The sequence below is a fragment of the Neoarius graeffei genome, chromosome 2 (genome assembly GCF_027579695.1).
Source record: "Neoarius graeffei isolate fNeoGra1 chromosome 2, fNeoGra1.pri, whole genome shotgun sequence".
Lineage (NCBI taxonomy): Eukaryota > Metazoa > Chordata > Actinopteri > Siluriformes > Ariidae > Neoarius > Neoarius graeffei.
In genome coordinates this window covers 42,784,573-42,804,662 of record NC_083570.1, presented here as the reverse complement: position 1 = coordinate 42,804,662, position 20,090 = coordinate 42,784,573, and the positions used below count along the sequence as shown (strand labels likewise).

At 41.7% G+C, this 20,090-nt stretch overlaps 1 protein-coding gene across 3 annotated transcripts in view; it reads left to right on the top strand.

The window, feature by feature from the left end:
- Positions 1–20,090, top strand: part of fam3c (FAM3 metabolism regulating signaling molecule C) — a 33,961-nt gene that overhangs the window by 3,970 nt on the left and 9,901 nt on the right. For all 3 annotated transcript variants that reach the window (XM_060914267.1, XM_060914268.1, XM_060914269.1), the window contains exons 4-9: positions 770–793; positions 7,161–7,284; positions 12,688–12,746; positions 12,842–12,892; positions 14,916–15,000; positions 18,040–18,166. In XM_060914267.1, the coding sequence (XP_060770250.1) occupies positions 770–793; positions 7,161–7,284; positions 12,688–12,746; positions 12,842–12,892; positions 14,916–15,000; positions 18,040–18,166 (470 nt within the window). The remainder of the gene's footprint in view (positions 1–769; positions 794–7,160; positions 7,285–12,687; positions 12,747–12,841; positions 12,893–14,915; positions 15,001–18,039; positions 18,167–20,090) is intronic.

Below are 20,090 nucleotides of genomic sequence, written 5' to 3'. Positions count from 1 at the left end.
ATGTACGTCGCTCCGGATAAGCGCGTCTGCTAAATGCCTGTAATGTAATGAAATGCATTGTGGATCTGAGCAACACATTTCTCAATTTTGCTCCCAGTGTTTTCCCGCTGATTTGACGCACGTTGTTAAAATGGAGAACCGGTTCAAAATTAATATTCTTTTGATTAACTTGGTTTTTTTTTTTTTGGTTGGTTTTTGTGTGCGTCTCTCTCGCCATTTCTTTGTAAATACACAGACTTGTCTCTCCCACATATGAGCTCATGTTAACACATCTGGTGTTAAGCCTGTGGTTGTACTTTGAATACACTTCTTTAAATGATCTTTCTGCTGTATCTTTTCCTGATATCTACACCATGATTTCAACAAGTTTTGTCAAAGGCATTCTTAAAGGCTATCTGAAAATGAATAAATATAAATTTAAATTATCCAAGTATGAAATTTTGGAAGGTATTTTTGCTAAAAACTGTTAATTTTCCCTGTGTATGGAGACTTTTTGGGCACCCTGGATAGTATTACTTTATATACAAGTATTAGTATGATGGTGTTTATTAAATTGTAACTCCTATAAATTATGCTTTAATAGCATGCTTTAGTAAGTAGCACTGAGACTTTTTGTTTACTGTTTATTAGGAGAAAAGTTGGGCTTGTGCTGTTTTATTACACTCACTGCACTGTCAAGTGTTTTTTTTTTTTAAGTATTTGTGGCTTCAATAATGCATGCTGCAGAGCAAAATGTAAACTTTTTAACAATTGCTCTCTTTCTCTGTAGTAAAATCTGAGATCATGGAAGTGGGTGAGTATGCTTATCCTATAATAACCACTATTATACTTATTAATCTGCTTACTGTAATTTTGCTGATTGCTGAAAAGTGTTAAATTGCTCATTTGTTTGAAATCTGGACGTGGAATAGAAATTCACAGAACATGTTTACAATGGGTATTAAAGAACACACAAGTTGCTTTTTGGCAACTCCTAATTACATAATTTCTGAGAGATGCAGAAATGTTTGAAACGAAGCAAATTTCCATCATTCATTCTCAGTAACTACTTGATTCTTCAAGCACTTCAAGCCTCTATTGGTAACTGCTTTCACAAGTCAGTGGCCATGAGGTTTTTAATTAATTGCTCATAAGCCAGCACCAGTCAGTGGAAAGAGTCAGCTTAAACCTGTTTGTTTTTTTAAATCAGCTGCAGCACATGTTCAACTGATTTTAATCAGAGCTAGCACAGTGGCAGAGCAGGTGGTTTGTCTCACTCTATACACCCAGTGTTCCCAGGACTCTGACCAGGATAAAGTGGTTGCTGAGAATGAATGAAATTTGCTTCTGCATAATCTCAAATTGTATATGCTGATAATCAGAATGAGTGTAACTGCTGGAAACTTGGGCAGAGCAGTGGGATGTAGGCAAGGGATGGTAATGATCATAAAGCAAGACCTGTGTTTTGCTGCTTTTGGTCCCTTTTATTGTAGAAAGTGTCAATAGTATAAAAAAGTATCCATCCAACCATCTATAGGTGTGGTCAGAAGTTTACATACACAGCCATGAATGTCATGACAATATTGGGCTTTGAATGATTTCTTTTTCTGGGGAAGAATGATTGTACAACATACAAGAACTCTGAGGTAGTCCTCCTCCTTCATTATTCCATCCACTTTGTGAAATGCACCAGTTTTACTGCCAGTGAAACAGCCTCAGACCATAATGCTACCAACACTCTGTTTAACAGTTGGTACAGTGTTCCTCTGTACCTCTGGTCATTGTGGCCAAACAACGCAATCTTTCTCATTTGACCATGAAACTTTGGACGGCAGCACCTCCATCCATGGTGATGTAAAACTCGCTTTGACTGTAGTGTTCCAGCAGCTTCCAGTTTATGGCAGTCCTGTGCCTTGGTTGTTCTTGGGTTGTCCCTGACCAATCGATTCAGTTTCCTCTCAGCTGAGGGTGACAGTTTGGGGCTTCTTCCAGCAAAGTGGCTATACCTCCCAGTAACTTGGCATGATGGTGCCTGATGCTCTGTTGCTGATGTGCCCTGACTGTGGTCTCTCTGCCAGGAAGTTTAGAATCCAGTTGCAGAGTGGAGTGTTGAGGCCCAGCAGAGAGCGTTTCCTCACCAGCTGCTGGGGGATGATTCAATTGAATGCTGAGCTGAAGTCAATGAACAGCATTCTAACATGTCCTTTGTGTCCAGATGTGTTAACCGAGTGCAGGGTGTAGGAGATTGCATCATCTGTGGAGTGATTGGGGTGGTATGCAAATTGCAGGGAGTCCAGTGAGGTGGGGAGAGTGGAGTGAAGGTGTCTGTTGACCAGATGCTCAAAGCACTTCATGATTGGAGTCAGTGCTACTGGGTGGTAATCATTGAGACACGTCAATGTTGACTTCTTCAACAGTGGGATGAAGGTCTTTTTGACGCTCGCAGGGACCACAGCCTGGCTCAGGGAGATATGAAAGATGTCTGTGAGGACACCTGCCAGCTAGTCGACACAGTCCCTGAGCACTCTCCCTGGTATGCTGTATGGACCTGCAGCTTTGTGTGGGTTGACTCTGGATAGCGTCCTCCTTACTTCAGCTGGGGCCAAGTAGAGCATTTGCTTCTCAGGGGTGGGCATGGACTTGTATGCCCGCATGTTGTTCAGAGCTTCAAACCATGCATAGAAGTCATTTAACATGTCAGGGTGGTGAGCGTCACTGTTGTTGGCATGTGGTGTGATTTTGGTAGTCTGTTATGGCCCTTTTCCACTACCCTTTTTCAGCTCACTTCAGCTCACTTCAGCTCACTTCAGCCCGACACGGCTCGCGTTTCGACTACCAAAAACCAGCACGACTCAGCTCGTTTCAGCCCTGCTTAGCCCCTAAAACTCGCACCGTTTTGGAGTGGGGCTGAAGCGAGCCAAGCCGTGCCGAGTGAGGTTGGGGGCGTGAGCAGACACTCCCCTGTGCACTGATTGGTGAGGAGGCGTGTCCTCACATGCCCACACACGCCCCGCGAGCGCGCTGGGATCTGTAAACACCGCAAACCCGGAAGAAGAAGAATTACGAATTACGAGAATTTCTGAAGCCTTATGCGCCTCGCCTCATCTATACGCTCTTGCCAGTATCTGTTGGCGTTGTCGGTGACAACAAGCCACAGCACCAAGACCAGCAACACTAACGACTCCATGTCCTCCATGTTTATTGTTTACTATCCGGGTCGTGAGACTACCACTTAAAAGCTCACTGAATCAGTGACATACAGAGCATCGTGGACGAGTTCGCGGAGCGCAAGGCTCGTCGTATGCCCTTCAAATAATGCGCGCAGTAGGCTATTGATGTTTTATTATGAGCCATGTACAGTATGTCGCCTAATGTTTTTTTGTTTGAGTTACATGTTCGTTTGAAGGACTTAATGTACAAAATAACATAGTTGCACCCCGTAGTGTTGAAATTGGTAAACACAGTGCATTCAGTGAGGTTTGCACCGCCCTCCTTTTATTTCTGACTCTTCCTGTCACCACTCTGAGCGCTCATTCGTATGCCCTTCAAATAATGTGCGCAGTATAGGCTATTGATGTTTTATTATGAGCCATGTACAGTATCCTAATGTTTTTTGTTTCTGAGTTACATGTTCGTTTGAAGGACATGATGTACTAAATAACATAGTTGCACCCGGTAGTGTTGAAATTGGTAATCACCGCAGTTGCGGACATTTTGTAGCCTAAAATGATGTTATGATAAGCTTTAATAAAGGGCCCGGTCATTTGCCCCGCCCCCGGCTCGGCTCTGACTTGTTCCGCCACTGTCACTGATGTCACTGTTTGCGCTGCTTAACGACATCACGTGACGTCCACCCACTTTCACTAACTCCACCCAATGTGTCCACCCACTTCCAGCCAGCACGGTTCAGCGCGGTTGTAGTCGAAATGCAACTCCAACAGCCCTGCTCAGCTCGACTCGGCACGGCACGGCTCAGCCGCGTTTGTAGTGGAAAAGCGGCATTAGGGTCTGGATGCCCTGCCACATGTATCTGGGGTCCTTTAAAATCACAGAAGTGGTTGTTAATCTTCTGTGCATATTGGTGTTTTGCTTTTCTGATGGCCTTGGAAAGCTGAGCCCTTGCTGACCTGAGAGGCTGTTTCCCCTTCCAACTTGAAGGCAGCATCTCTTGTTCTGAGCAGCGCATGGACCTCAGCTGTCAGCCACGGCTTCTGTTCGGCACACGTGGTTATGGTCTTTTCAACAGTGACCTCAATGCACCCAGTCAGAGTCTGTATATTCTTCCAGACAGATATGCTAGTCATAGGTGGCAGCTTTTGTGAACATGTTCCAGTCCATGCTACTGTATAGGCGCAGTCCTGTAGAGCAGAAATGGCTCCTTCTGACCAGACTCTGATAGTTCTTTGTGATGAAATCTGGACAGTTTCAGCAGTGGCTTGTATGCTGGGAGAAGCAGGACACAGTTGGTTTGAGTGTCCCGGGTGGGGGATGGCCTTGGGTGAGGCACAGACGACGGTATAAAAAAAGTCCAGCATGTTGTCTCCTCTTGTGGCAAAATTGGCATGTTGGTAAGACTTTGATGCTGCAGTTTTCAGGTTGGCATGGTTGAAATCTCTGGCAACAATGAAAAAGCAATCAGGATGGGCTGTTTGTTGCTCACTGATGGCACGTGGAGTTCAGTGGTATGCAGCACTTCATTTAGTACTAGCATTAGCACTGGGAGGGATGTACACTGCTACTACATTTATCGTGGTGAAATCCTGTGGTAGATAAAATGACTGGCATTTCACCACTAAAAACCTCTAGGTATAGTGAACAACGGGTAGTGACTGCTGAGGTATTAACACACCAGTCATTGTTGATTTAGAAACACTGTCCTCTGCCACAGCTTTTATCAGAAGTCCCGGTGCTCCTATCCACACGGAACAATGTTAGCCACTGTAGCTGGATAGCTGTGTCAGGGACATTGTTTTGCAGCCACGTTTCTGTGAAGATAAGCACACAGCAATTCCTTGTTTCAGACTGGGTGGTCAGTCGGAGTCTAAGGTGGACCACTTTATTGTCAAGAGTGTGCACATTAGCCAGTAGTACTGATGAGAGAGCTGGTCAGCTAGGGTTAGCCTTCAGCCTCCAGTGGACACCCGCTTGTCTGCCTCGCTTCCAGTTTCTGCCTCACTGTTTACGGTGCCTCCTTACCCAAGTAGCTGAATCATGCGACACTGTGTTGAGCCTCTGTCTGTGTAGTAGGCCTAGGCCATGTAGTGTCTCTCTTGATTCTGGTATTACAAAGATGCTCTTTGAGCCCAAAATTATAAGGGCTTTATGACTGTAGCTATGCAAAAGATCAACGCAAGTACAGTCTAGACTACAGTCTCTATGATGGACATTAATCCAAACATTAGCACTGTAGAAGCTGGAGCCATAGTTCATGTTCTCCGTTGCGTCCGTACATGCTGCCATCTTGTAACTCTGTGAGCCTTTTTCTCAGGTCTGCACTGAGCTCCTTGGACTTTCCCCATTGTACTGTGTTTGTCAGTCCAGTGAGTGGTGTCAAATCCTTTGTGTTGGTACAGAGAAGCCACCAGTTGTAGTCAATCATGATCACTAACGGGAAGTAAAGAGGCCTTGGCAAGTTCAGGCATTTTGGAACTTTCAGCACCATTGAATTAATAAGCCAAGAGGCTGTATTTACAGTTTTGACCCAGTGTTGATTTCAGAACACTCAAAATAAATTAAAACTTGTGCACCAAATTCCTGTGTGGTTAGGTGTGTTTTATGTGTGGGGGTTTTTTTTGGGGGGGTAAAGGTGTATGCTGTACAGTCACTTGGAAATCACGTCAAATGACTGAATGCCTAATATTGCCGTGACGTTCATGTTCTCTGTTTTTAAAAAGAAAAAGAAATTAATAATCAGTGTATCAGAAATCAGAGGAAATGCATCAGTCCAGTCCTATGTTCTAAAATGAACTCAAACCTGCAGGCTTCCATCTTGGCGATGGAAAATTCTGTCCATGGAAAATGTTTTGTAAGGATGTTGAATGTTAAGACTTCACACTGTATATGTAAAAATGTCATTGCCAGTTTTAATTAACTAAACCTAAGTGAATAATCTGTATGAACAGACACCAGTATTGTCAGTTAAATGGTGCCTTATTCAAAAGACTGTCAATTTCTCAGAAAAATAACAGCAAAAACCTTGCGGGAGGGAAAACAAGCACATAACCTATCTTGGAAATAAGTTCATTAATGAATATTTGTGTACAACATTTCTGTAGAAATAATGTAATGAAATTAAGTTCTGAAACGAACAAGAGCCCTGTGATATTTAAATTAAGCCAGAGCCATTTGTACCTTGTCCGTCTGTGGTGATAAGGTGCTTTTGTGAGATTAGAAACATTTTGTTCACAATGGGTGTGAACAGGATATAGACATATATTTACTGCGGAGCTGGTTCAGGGTGTGGTGTTTTACTTTATACATCCTCCTACAAGTAAATATGAATACTTGAGTCCTTATTTTAAATAGAGCTGTTGCATTTCTGTTATGGTTACACTATGGCCAAAAGTATGTGAACACTTGACCATCACATGCATGTGTGTTTTTTCCCCAAACTGTTGCCATGAAGTCTGAAGCACACAGTTGTAGAGACTGTCTTTGTACACTGTAGCATTACAATTTCCCTTCACTGGAACAAAGAGGCCCAAACCTATTCCAGCATGACAGTGCCCCTGTGCACAAAGCAGGCTCCATGATGTGTGCTAAGGTTGGAGTGGAAGAACTTGAGTGTCCTGCACAGAGCCTTGACCTCAACCCCACTGAACACCTTTAGGATAAACTGGAACACTGACTACATCCCAGACCTCCTCACCCAACGTCTGTGCCTGATCTCACTAAGGCTCTCGTGGCTGAATGAATAACTGCCACACCCCAAAATCTAGTGGAAAGCCTTCCCAGAAGAGTGGAGGTTATGTCCACATGCCTTTGGCCATGTAGTGTATTATAGTCAAGTGGGTTTTTGTTTGTTTAAATAAACTGATTTCTCGATGATGGCTGCTTCAGAATGCAGGCTCCAAGAGTGGATTTGACAAATAACATTCCAGATTTAATTGCGATAGAACCAAGATTGAAATCCATGTATGTATTAAAAATGAAGACCACTAACAAAGTCTATTTTTCCTTAGCTACTAAGCCAGTTCGTTACAAATGTGGCCTGTATAAGCCCTGTCCTGAACACCATTTCTCTTTCAAAATGGTCAGTGGAGCTGCAAGTATTGTTGGGCCCAAAATCTGTCTAGAGGATGAAATGTAAGTATGTTCTCCTTGCTTGGGTACAAGAAAATAATGCTTCTTCTAGCTGCACTGTCCACTCTTGTGTGTGTGTAAAAGCACACAGGCCAATGAACTCCTTGCATTCAGTGTTATGACGCATTCCTTTTCTGAAATAATGAACAGTGTTGTTCACATTTTGTCAGTATAGTTAGACAGCAACTAGTTGTTCAGGTTTCTCTAATGCCATGCCACTAGTGAGGGTCCACCTTAAGGTGTTTAAGACGGAGTGTTTTTTCTGGAACGTATAGCGAAATATTTTGGGCACCGCCGTTTCCCTCTGTACACAGAATTTTTAAAGTTGAACAGCTGCTTATAGTTTCCCAAGCTAGCTCTGATCAGCCCCATGTTCGTGAATCAGATGATTAACGTCATGATGTTAAGGTTAATGTTGACCTGCAAAACGTGCCCTTCAGTGGCCTTACTGTATCACTTGATCCACACAGTTGCTATTTGCTCATCAGACCATCTATTCAACTGTCACGGTGCAAAAGTACAGGGTGCTCTCCTGCCCAAGACTGATGAATCAAATAAGAAATCTCAGTCCTCTAAATCAAGATTCTTTTATACAAAAGCTCCCCTCTTTTAAAACCCAATGCAGGTGTAGAAATTAGTTTCCATAATGCTGTGTTTTGGTGTCGGATCATTATGAAATCTGGTGACAAGTTGTGGGAAAACGACTAGCATTTAATGAATGTGACAATTATTGGCACCCCAGGAAAAAATTAATTGTGGGGGACAGTGTTCATTTGCTCTCTTTGTGGATTTAAAGCATATTTGAAACTCTCTGGTGTGAATTAAAGAGGGCACAATCCTAAAAATATAAAGAACTTAAAACATTCTGCATGAAGGATGGTTCCAGATCCATCTATGTGCATCTGCAAACTTTTGGGAAGAATGCTGTTCTCTATGGAGGAACAAGTATTGTTTGTGGATATAACTTTTGAAACCACTGTTTTTCCGAAAAATGCACCACTTGAGAAGTCTTTGAGAATATTTTAAAACTTGTGTTGGAGCTCACAGTCTCTTGGGAAGATTGGTTGGAAGAGGCAAAAGGAAACCTGCCAAGTACAAGGGTTTGATGAGCATCATGGGAGCGGAGAAGCAAAGAGCCAGCCGTAATTTGTAAAATGGCCAAGAGAACCTTAAGGTGACTGTGGGTCAAGAGAGGAGAGCCATGGGGACAGTAGGAAGCTGAACATCTGAACACTGATCTGATCAGCCTCAACTGGGTCACCCGGTGAAAGGCGTGTGATGGATTTTAAAAGATCTGAAATACCTGAGGATTCCAGAAGCATCAGCAGATATATCCAGATACCCTGTGTCAGTCATGTTTTGCACATTTTCATGAAGGGCCTGCAATTGACTACAAAGCTAATCGCCGTATGTTTGAGTTTCTGTAATGCCAAGAGGAGAGTATTAACCACTCTATTCTGCATACATGTCTATGATGGGCCAGGAACATGGGTGTTAGAAAGGTATTTAAACCATCCAGTGCAATCCACTGATTGATTTGTAGCCATTGATGGCAGTGACCATGGCTGGAACCTGAATATAAAGATTTCAACTGTGAAACATTTTTGAGATTCCCGTTAGGATGATACAGTGCCTTGAAAGAGTATTCATACCCCTTGAACTTGTTCACATTTTTCCACCTTACAACCACGAACTTAAGTTTTTTATTGAGATTTTGTGATAGACCGACACAGAGTAGCACATAATTGTGAAGTGAAACGAAAATGATAAATGGTCTTCAAGATTTTAAACAAATAAAAATCTGAAAATGTGATGTGCATTAGTATTCAGCCCCCCTGCGTCAATACTTTGTAGAGCCACCTTTTGCTGCAATTACAGCTGCAAGTCTTTTGTGGTATGTCTCTACCAGCTTTGCACATCAAGACACTGAAATTTTTGCCCATTCTTCTTTGCAAAATAGCTCAAGCTCAGCCAGATTGGATGGAGAGCGTCTGTGAACAGCAATTTTCAAGTCTTGCCACAGATGCTCAGTGGGATTTAGGTCTGGACTTTGACTGGGCCATTCTAACACATGAATATTCTTTGAGCTAAACCATTCCATTGTAGCTCTGGCTGCATGTTTAGGGTCATTGTCTTGCTGGAAGGTGAATCTCCTTCCCAGTCTCAAGTCTTTTGCAGCGTCCAACAGGTTTTCTTCCAGGATTGCCCTGTATTTAGCTCCATCCAGCTTCCTTGTCCCTGCTGAAGAAAAGCATCCCCATAGCATGATGCTGCCACCACCATGTTTCACAGTGGGGATGGTGTGTGCAGGGTGATGAGCAGTGTTAGTTTTCCGCCACACATAGCGCTTTGCATTTAGGCCAAAAAGTTCAACTTTGGTCTCATCTGACCAAAGCACCTTCTTCCACATGTTTTCTGTGTCCCCTACATGGCTTCTTATGCCTGTCTTTCAACAATGGCTTTCTTCTTGCCACTCTTCCAAAAAGGCCAGATTTGTGGAGTGTACGACTTGGTTGTCCTGTGCACAGATTCTCCCACCTGAGCTGTGGATTTCTGCAGCTCCTCCAAAGTGATCATGGGCCTCTTGGCTGCTTCTCTGACCAGTGCTCTCCTTGCTCGCTCTGTCAGTTTAGGTGGACGGCCATGTCTTGGTAGGTTTGCAGTTGTGCCATACTTTTTCCATTTTTGAATGATGGTCTGAACAGTGCTTCTCGAGATGTTCAGAGCTTGGGATATTTTTTTATAATCTAACCCTGCTTTAAACTTCTCCAGAACTTTATCCCTGACCTGTCTGGTGAGTTCTTTGGTCTTCATGATGCTGTTTGTTCTTCAGTGTTCTCTAACAAACCACTGAGGCCTTCACAGAACAAGTGTATTTATGCTGAGAGTAGATTACACACAGTAGGACTCTATTAACGAATTAGATGACTTCTGAAGGCAATTGATTGCACTGGATTGTATTTAGAGGTCTGAGTACAGGGGGCTGAATACTAATGCACACCACATTTTTCAGATTTTTATTTGTTTAAAATTTTGAAGACTATCATATATATATATATATATATATATATATATATATATATATATATATATATATATATTTTTTTTTTTTTTTTTCACTTCACAATTATATGCTACTCTGTCGGTCTATCACAAAATCTCAATAAAAAAAAAGTTCGTGGTTGTAAGGTGGAAAAATGTGAAAAAGTTCAAGGGGTATGAATACTTTTTCAAAGCACTGTATCTCAAGTACGAGTGGATTGTCGAATTTGTATTGAATTATCGTTGTAACGATCACATGAACTGATTACATTTTGGAAGTTGTCCAAACAGGATCACAGCAAGGTCAAATACACTGCAACCCCACTAAAACTCTTTTTACTATGAGCTTTCGCATGTAACGAACAAAGTTCATGCCCCCTACCTTTAGTGACGATTACCCCCCCCCCCCCCCCCCATGACTATCACGTCCACGCGCATTGATGCTCGGAGCGTGCAGCCTGCACAGCACCATTAGTACTAATTATATACCTCTTTCAGATTCGTGCGCAATCCCAGCACACGCTTATAAGGACACTCTAAACACAGACTCTGCAATGTATAGTATATGTGCTGTACCTAGTGTCTCATATTACCAAGCCTTGTATCTGTGTATTTGGACTCTGCCCTTTTTTTTTTTTTTTTTCTGCCATTCTGTTTGTGCCTCACATGACCATTGCCCATTTCATGACCCTGCCTTTGTCTTACAGTTTTTGAACTGTTTGCCTACCTGCTCATAAACACACTTCCTGCAATTGCATCTGTCATTCGCCTGCTTACATGACACACTGAGCCAGGCACTCCTCTTCCCGCCAGAGACGAACAAGAAGTAATCAATTTAACGATATGCATTAATGCCATAAAACAAAGGCTTAATGTGCGTTGCTTTGATGTTGATCGTTACTAATTGTCAAGAAGGATTGGTAAAAGGACGAAATGACCGCTGATATCGCTAAACTTAACAGCTAGTTAAAGCATACCGGTGGCATTTTTATTCCCCCTCCACCCAACCCAGTGGTGCGACGTAAAGGACATCGGTGATTTTGCAACACACAAACTGAATGGTGAAGATTTTGAAAACCTAGCGAGTCAGTAGGTGGATATTGACGATACACCAGTAACCTGTCATTTCTATAACGGCTGAAGAAATCATCGCCTCCATTGATGATCCTTTAACTCGGTCAGTGAACTGTGATGATGACTCGGAAGGAGAAATTCATAAGGAGAATGTGCTTAAAGTTTCACATAACGTGAGTGCTTGGTGTGACAAGTGGGTCCATTTCAGTATTACAAACTCTCTGGACATTCACCAAGGAGTTAATTATAGTGGGGTTACAGTGCATCTGATTAGGAAGGAAGCCATTGAAGAAAAACTGAAGTATTTTAAAGGGCCCATGGCATGGTGGTTTGTTGATGCTTTAAACGGGCTCATGGAGGCTTCCGGATGTTATATCCGCAGCCTTTCTCGAAATGAACCCTCGGTACGTAGGTATAGCCTCCTGGGAGAAAGCCCCATTTCAGCGCTTTTCCCAGTGTCGTTTTGCTAATGAGAAGCAGGAGGCGGGGAAGGGTAGACGGTGGGGGCGTGCCATGGGGGGAGGGGCTGCCGTCTGCCTCCCAAGCCGGCCGAGAGCGCTCCTCATCGGGCACAGCCAGGCGGGCGAATGCCCTGGTCTGTTGGCCCTGTCTAAAAAAAAAAAAAGTGGTACAACTTGTACAAAATGTAGTCATGTGTTCTGCGCATGCGCAGTAGGCTTGGTAGGACAAACAGCAACTTTTGAGTTGGGCGGGCAATCCATACAGTGGGTGGGAATCCAGAGGGGGGGGCGTGGGGATCATCTCCCTTGCTGACGTAGGCAAGGGAAGAGTTTATCAACGCGCCGTTTTGACTCGCCATTCTCAAATGTTGGGCATAGTTTGGTTTACACATTATGAAATTTCTAGCCACTGGGGTGACTTAAGAAGGTCAGAGGAACTCATTTTAACGTTAAACCTCAAAGTGAAAATTTCATGCCATGGGACCTTTAAGGATATTTGAGACATACAAATCGGTAACAAAAGGGACTCGGCTTGTTGGCAGCAGAAGCATCTCTGTTGATGGTGTCTAACCAGTGTCTGGTGTCACCCAAATGAGGATGGGTTCCCTTTTGAGTTTGGTCCCTCTCAAGGTTTTGCTATCTTGTTGCCTCAGGGAGTTTTCCTTGCCTTGCCTCTGTCTTGTTCATTTGGGATGAATTTAACTCTATATGTAGATTTCTGTAAAGCTGCTTTGTGACGATGTCCATTGTTAAATGTGCTATATAAATAGAATTGAAGTTCTACTGGTTTCTTAATAGGGTTACATCTGTATGATCTTTCTCTCCTCAGATTGATGAGTGGAGTAAGGAACAACGTGGGAAGGGGTTTGAACATTGCCCTAGTCAATGGTATGGCTTGGTGGTAACAGTTTGGTTTATCATGAAGACATGGACTTAAATGAGAGAATTTTAATCACTGATGCACCAAATTTATGCCTTTATAGGAAACACTGGCAAGCTCATCAAGACGGACTCTTTTGACCTGTGGAGTGGAGGTATTTGTTTCCTGCACACATTCTCAGCTTTCACCCACATTTCGAACACGTTACCAGATCAGTCTAATTTTTGTTGTCGGTATCCGTAGCATGTTTTAAAGTTGCTATTTTTTAGTACGAACTTTGTTATAGACTTTTATTTTGACTTCTACATTATCGAGCAAATAGTTAGATTTCCAAACATTAGTTTTCACATAATTAAATGTTCCAGAAAAGTTGGTTTGTAGGTCAGTAAAGAAAGGAGCATATAATGTACGAGACCATTTTTCAGACAAAAACATAATGAAGGCTGCTGGGTTTTTGCTGCAAAAATGAGAAGGTAGTATGACCGTCAGAGTCTCTAAAGAACTGTGGCTGTTCTGCAAGATAGGCAGTAAAACTTCCAGCTCATTTTCTTGTAACACAAAGTATACCTGTGACTGTCACACACAATATTGACTTTATTTCAGTTATTAATGTTTACTGCTCTGTGTCTTTTTAAATGTAGAAACACTCACCAATTAACAATTATTTGCCGAAGGCAAGCTGAATATCGGTGAATAATCTTCACCGATTATTCACTGAGCCTGAGGTGGATAGTTGTTTTAATATAAGTGCACTGGTGTTTTGAAATTTTATTTTTTTTTAATCTTCAAAAGTGGCATGCAAATGTAATAAAATAAATCACAATTGCACTTTACCTTTGAATAGTTTTAGACCAAACTTTGTAGCAGCTTCGGTGCTTTTAGGACCAGCATTTTCTTTCATAATTTGTAATTCTTTTCACTTACGGTGACGAAGCGATTGGCTACCGTTTTGCCGAGCCGCTCGAGTTGATTATTGAGAAATAATCCAAGTCTCTTGACCAATCAGTGTGTGTGATTTCCTATAATCACCTGCATATTTGTACAATAAAAAAAATAATAAAAATTAGTCTCTAGTACAATTGGTGCTATAATGAAGTTAGCTGGTCAATTTTAATGAGCATCTCACAAAACCAACCAGAGTTCTTCTGGAGACTTTGATGACTGAGCATACTGACGTACAGTTTTTATCCCCCGCTGGCCGAAAGGCCCGAAGGGGGATTATGTCATGGCAATTTCCATCTGTCCGTCCCAGGAAGGGCGCTCACCTTCTGAAATCAACTCCTCTCGCAAGTTTTGGAGGAATTTCACGAAACTTGGGAAAAGGCTTTGTTATATGACCATTATACACACATTGAAATTTTGTTTAATTTGGGCAAATTTTACCAGAGTTATGCCCTTGATTATTAACAAACTTTGGCAATTTCATCAAGGTGTACTTGCTTTCTGAAATCAACTTCCCTCACAATTTTTATTATCCCCCGCTGGCCTAAAGGCCCGAAGGGGGATGGTCATGGGGATGGTCATGGCGATGTCTGTCCCATGAAGGGTGGTACTCTTCTGAAATCAACTCCTCTCACAATTTTTGGAGGAATTTCACGCAACTTGACAGGATTCTTTGTCGGTAATATGCATATTGCAGTTTCGTTCAGTCGCATTTTACCAGAATTAGGGCATAGTTCCCAGCGGGGGATATTGTGCTCTCAGAGCACTCTTGTTCAAAATGTTACAAAGGTTGTGAATATTATACATATACCCCTCCGTGTTGAATAATAAATTGGCTGTTGTGGATTCAGGAGATGCTGTTGGAAAACCATAAATTATTGTGGCCTGCTTTTGCATTTAAATTTCTAGACTGTATGACAGTGTCATTTGTTTGTCAGGTGTTCAATAATATTTAATCAAATTCTTTCAGAAGGATTTAATCATGAAAGGGTTTAGTTTAGGGTGACCCTGGGTTTATAAATGATCACCAGTTCTAGGAAGAATTCTTGACTATTGAAACACTTGTGTATAAATTCCTTGCCCAAACAACTTCAATTTCACACACACACCTTTTGTATAATAGGTATGATGGTATACGGTAAGGAGGCACATATTATTGAAATTGGATTTATTTTATTTTTGGTATTTTTTTTTTTTTTTAATCCCCCCCCCCCCCCCCCCCCCCCCCCCCGCAGATGTGAACCCACTTATCCAGTTTTTGAAGACTATTGAAGATGGAACAATTGTTATGATAGCTACTTTTGATGACTCTTCTACAAAGTAGGTTTTCTAAGTTTGTTTACAGTGAGGGTAAATATGGGATACTGTTGTTTTTCATTTAAAGTACTTTTCACGCAAAGTTAAACAAAAATGTGCTCAAGCAATTTTCGAGAAATTAACCCTTCAGTGTTTTAGCAACATGTCACCCAGTACCCTATTAACGTTTAACTTAAGAAATAATGAAGCATGTTCAGTACTAGCCAAAAGTTTGGACACACCTCCTAACTCAATAGTTTTTCATCATTTTTATCAAGACACTTCATGTCTTAAAGTAATGATGGAGGTCATTTCTTTTTACTTAGTTGAGCGGTTCTAGACATGATATGGATTACTACAGTTGTGGAATAGAGCTATTTACTGTATGTTTATTTACTGTTTAATCTCCCGTTAAGAAGGCAAGAAATTCCACTGATTTAACTTTTGATGAGACAGACCTGTTAACTGGAAATCATTCCAGGTGACTATCTCATGTTAAGATATGCAAAGCGTCAAGGTACATGGTGGCTGCTTTGAAGAATTTAAAATACAGGGTTAGTCAAAATTATGTTAACACTTAAGTGGTAAAAACCATTTATTTGGTCTCATTCTGCAAACTTTCGACAGACTACAGTTGGCGAACCATACACTTCCATCAAGCTTGCAACCACTTTTCTTTGCTCCAGTGTTAATCTGTCACCCATGGTGTACGTCTATCTACAGGAGAAGAATAATCCATTAGTGTTAACATAATTTTGACTAACCCTGTGTAAGACTTTTGCTACAATGCCGTATGTGTTCCATATGCAGTAGTCTCAAATTTAAGGGGAATATGGCATGAAGGTATGAGGCAGAAAAAGGTATGAGGCAGAAAAAGGTATGAGGCAGAGAATAGGACGGTACAGTTAAAAAGGCTGAAGCCCTTTACCGTGAACCATAGGTGAGAAAAATGGAAAACTGGGTTTATCCGAGACACAATTTCAAGGCTTTTGGGGGAGGAATTTCCAATTTATTGTAAACAGCAAAATGGTCTGTTTCTATTTGAGCTACCAGGGGCTCAGTTCAGTTTTCCTGAGGCTTGTATATATATATTTTTTTTAATTTTTTTAAGGGTGATTGGCAGATAGATAGATAGATAGATAGATAGATAGATAGATAGATAGATAGATTGGTGAGGTTATATGTAACTTTACAAGAAATATCACCCATACACATTCACAGGTTGACATTATCACTGATTTTTTGCACTGCTCTTTTTAAATTTGTCGTTCACTTCAGTTTCTGACTCTCTTTATTATTAAGTTATCATCAACACCCATAATGTCTCAGGAAACTGAGGCACGTGTCCACTGACTTAATATCATTTTGTAAAATGTAATCGTCAGTTTAATAAAAATATCATTTTTCACTCGCATCTCTCTCCTTTAGGATCACAAAGACACATTCTAAGCTACATTATTATATTACAACATTCAAAATCCCAGATGACATCCAAGTCAGTTGCTTTCTGTTAATCTCTTATGTTTTTTGAGGGTGAAAATACCTGGGGGCTATCGCCCAGAAACGGAGCTTCCTTAAGTTGCTTGCTGACTGATGGCGCTTTCAGTTTGGGTTGGGCTTTTTTTAATTAATTTACTTATTTATTTTTTATAAACTGACCCCTGTATTACAGATGCTGCCTGATGTGCTCAGGGACAGTCGGGGCTCTGAGTGTACCTCCCCCCGTGCCTGTTTTGGCCTTTTAAATCATCTTCAATGCTTGAAGCTCACAAAAAAAAAAAAAAATCGCCGGTTTAGATTGCGCTACTGTTGGGTTCACGCAGAGATGATTACACCCCACTCCAGGCTGATTAAGTCACACTGTGATTTGGTCAAAAGGTTGGTGCTCGTGGTCATCATGTGTTGTCAGTTTTTATTGGTCACAAGCATGCTTCATTGTTTTCACTCCGGCTTCCCAAAGTGTCTCTACTGGGGTTGGATTTCAGCAAATGGAGGGATTTCTATAAAAGATTACTTGTGGTAACGATGACACGCATTCATCACCGTTGACGACCGCTAGTAATTTTCTCTTCGTCACTGATGGATTATGTTCATCAGTGACAAGTGTGACAAGCTCCAGAGAGAATCCTGGCTGTTATTTAGTTGAATAAAGCTTAGTTTCACATCACGCACTGCTCAGTTTTGTACAGATATGTAAACAAAATATTTATTACTCATTGAAAAATGGACTGCGGCAAATCTTACTACAGATGGCGATTTGCCACCGCTGACCGGCTACTTTTGAGACCTCTGCGTATGTTGCGTCTTGGTTTCGATATGTTCAATAAGGTTTGACAATGTAGAAAATGGTCAAAATACAGAAAAACCTATGAGTAGGTGTGTCCAAACTTTTTTTTTTTTTGGACTGGTACTGTATGTTCATTTTGCATGCACGAATGATGCACAAACAAATTGAAAGACTTCATGTTTAGTTCACCTGCGTGTGTGCATGCAAAGCAGTATAAGCTGGTATTCGTCCGTGTTTTTAATTTTATAAATGTGGCAAGTACATGGGGAAATGGAGCACAGCAGCTCCATGCATGGAGAGTTGTACAGTACCTACTAATAATAAAGATGTGTGCGAACAGGCGTGTGCTTGAGTTCAGCTGCAGTATTTTCATTTTCACCCAGAACTTGTGCATGCACAGAGTAACTTTAGTGGAAGTAAAATGGCACATGCAGCTTATCTTGTTTAACACCCTTGAAAATAAACCAGGTTTGTAAGTTTGTAGTGTGCCTTTGCAGAACAGCACTGTGCATCACCATTTGCGTGAGATTCATTTGTTCTACCCCAGCTGTTAGTGACTCTGGTGGTGCAATTCACGTTGAAATTGATCACCGAGAGGTGGATAGCAAAGCAGAGTCGGGCAATCCGGGCTGACTCTTTCAGACAAATCGACATCGGTATAATCCTGGTTGGCCACTCTGTATTGAAGGGGTATCAATCTTGAGTACTTGTATTTATTTGGGAAATCTGCATTCAGGATATAAACCTATGAATAACCTTTTTCTTCTTTGACACAGACTTAATGCTGAGGCAAGGAAGTTAATATCCACATTAGGCAGCTCCTATATCAATTCGCTAAGCTTCAGGGACAACTGGGTCTTCGTTGGAGGAAAGGGGATCAAAACAAAGAGTCCTTTTGAACAGGTGACCTTTTTTTTCATTATCTGAAGACAGTGTGGCTCAGAAATGGCATCTAATTTCTTTTCCTTTACTTTGGTGTTGGAAAGGGAGACATGATTCTGTCTGTCTGATCTATAACCCCAATTTCAAAAAAGGTGGGACACTATAAAATGTACATTAAAACCGAATGCCATAATTTGCAAACTATGGGAGCACTATATTTCATTGAAAATAGTACAAAGACCAGGTATCAGATGGAGAAAATGAATTTTGTTTTTTGAAAAATATATGCTCACTTTTTTTTTTTTTTTTTTTTTTTTTTAATTTAATGGCAGCAGCACATAAAAAAAAAAAAAAAAAATTGGGACAGGGACAAAACACCGGGACTGTCATGTTAAAAATAAAATGTTGGCTTGCACATCTATGAAGGTGCCATTTTTAATGCTTAATGATTTATACATGTTGCCAACCAGGCGACATCTTTTTCAGGGACAGCCTTTCTTATTTCAGTAAGAAAGACAATGCCAAATCGCTTTCTGCACATATTAAAACTGCATGGCTCCATAGTAAGAGTCTGGGTGCTAAACTGGCCTGCCTGCAGTCCAGACCTGTCTCCCATTGAAAACATTTGGCGCATTATGAAGTGTAAAATACGACAAAGGAGACCCTGAACTGTCGAGCAACTGAAATTGTATATCAGGCAAGAATGGGACAACGTTTCTCTTTCAAAACTAGATGGGCTTGATGTATGCGATGACCTCATGTAGCGGTCGCTTGGAGCAAGTCTGCTGTTTTACATCATAGTTTTGCTAGTTTTATAAGTGTTTTTACCAAATTTCAGTTTTTAAATAAGTATGCCTCATTGTGGCATTTATATGCTACACAATGATGCTAAAAAGACAGCACAAGCTAGAACTAGATGGAATTTTCTCTGCGGAAATGCCAAGTGTGTTTACTCAGCTGGAGCAGAGAGTCACCTGAGAGAAACTGGATCAGATACGAGACCTCATGCTGCAAAATCTTTGTGATCTAAGAAAGTGGCATTGTGTGTGGCTGTGCGCTCTCAAATCTCTGTTTAAAATGGCTCAACTCGCAGCGTGGTATGACACTTCATGCTCATCTATTTTATTTTTATTTATTTATTTTTTAAGACATGAGCTGGTTCTGCATAGATTGTGTGCCACCCCCCCATTCCAATGAATGGTGTTTCAGGAGAAAAAATTATCATGTCACGCTGCGTTCCTCACGCTCTAAAATCCATTTTAATCATGCCACAGTTTCTGTTAATCTACCCAGAACCAGTTCATGGGGAGGGGGATTTTGGAGTGCAAAGTGTCCTGTCGCACTGAGAGTTGAGCCATCTCATCTCATTATCTCGAGCCACTTTATCCTGTCCGACAGGGTCGCAGGCAAGCTGGAGCCTATCCCAGCTGACTACGGGCGAAAGGCGGGGTACACCCTGAACAAGTTGCCAGGTCATCACAGGGTTGACACATAGACACAGACAACCATTCACACTCACATTCACACCTACGCTCAATTTAGTCACCAGTTAACCTAACCTGCATGTCTTTGGACTGTGGGGGAAACCGGAGCACCCGGAGGAAACCCACGCGGACACGGGGAGAACATGCAAACTCCACACAGAAAGGCCCTCGCCGGCCACGGGGCTCGAACCCAGGACCTTCTTGCTGTGAGGCGACAGCGCTAACCAATACACCACTGTGCCACCTGAGTTGAGCCATTTTAAACCAATTTTTTTTTTTTTTTTTTCTATGAGGGGAAAACTGCCAAGAACAGGAGCATCTGTCCAAAAGCTGTATACAAGCGCACGGCACCAGTTCAGGCTGGACGTGTCTGAGTTGGAATGTGTCTGCCCCGCCCCCCCCCCCCCCCCCCCCCCCTAAATTGTTTTTTTTAAAGATTTATTTTTTAAAAAGACAAATAC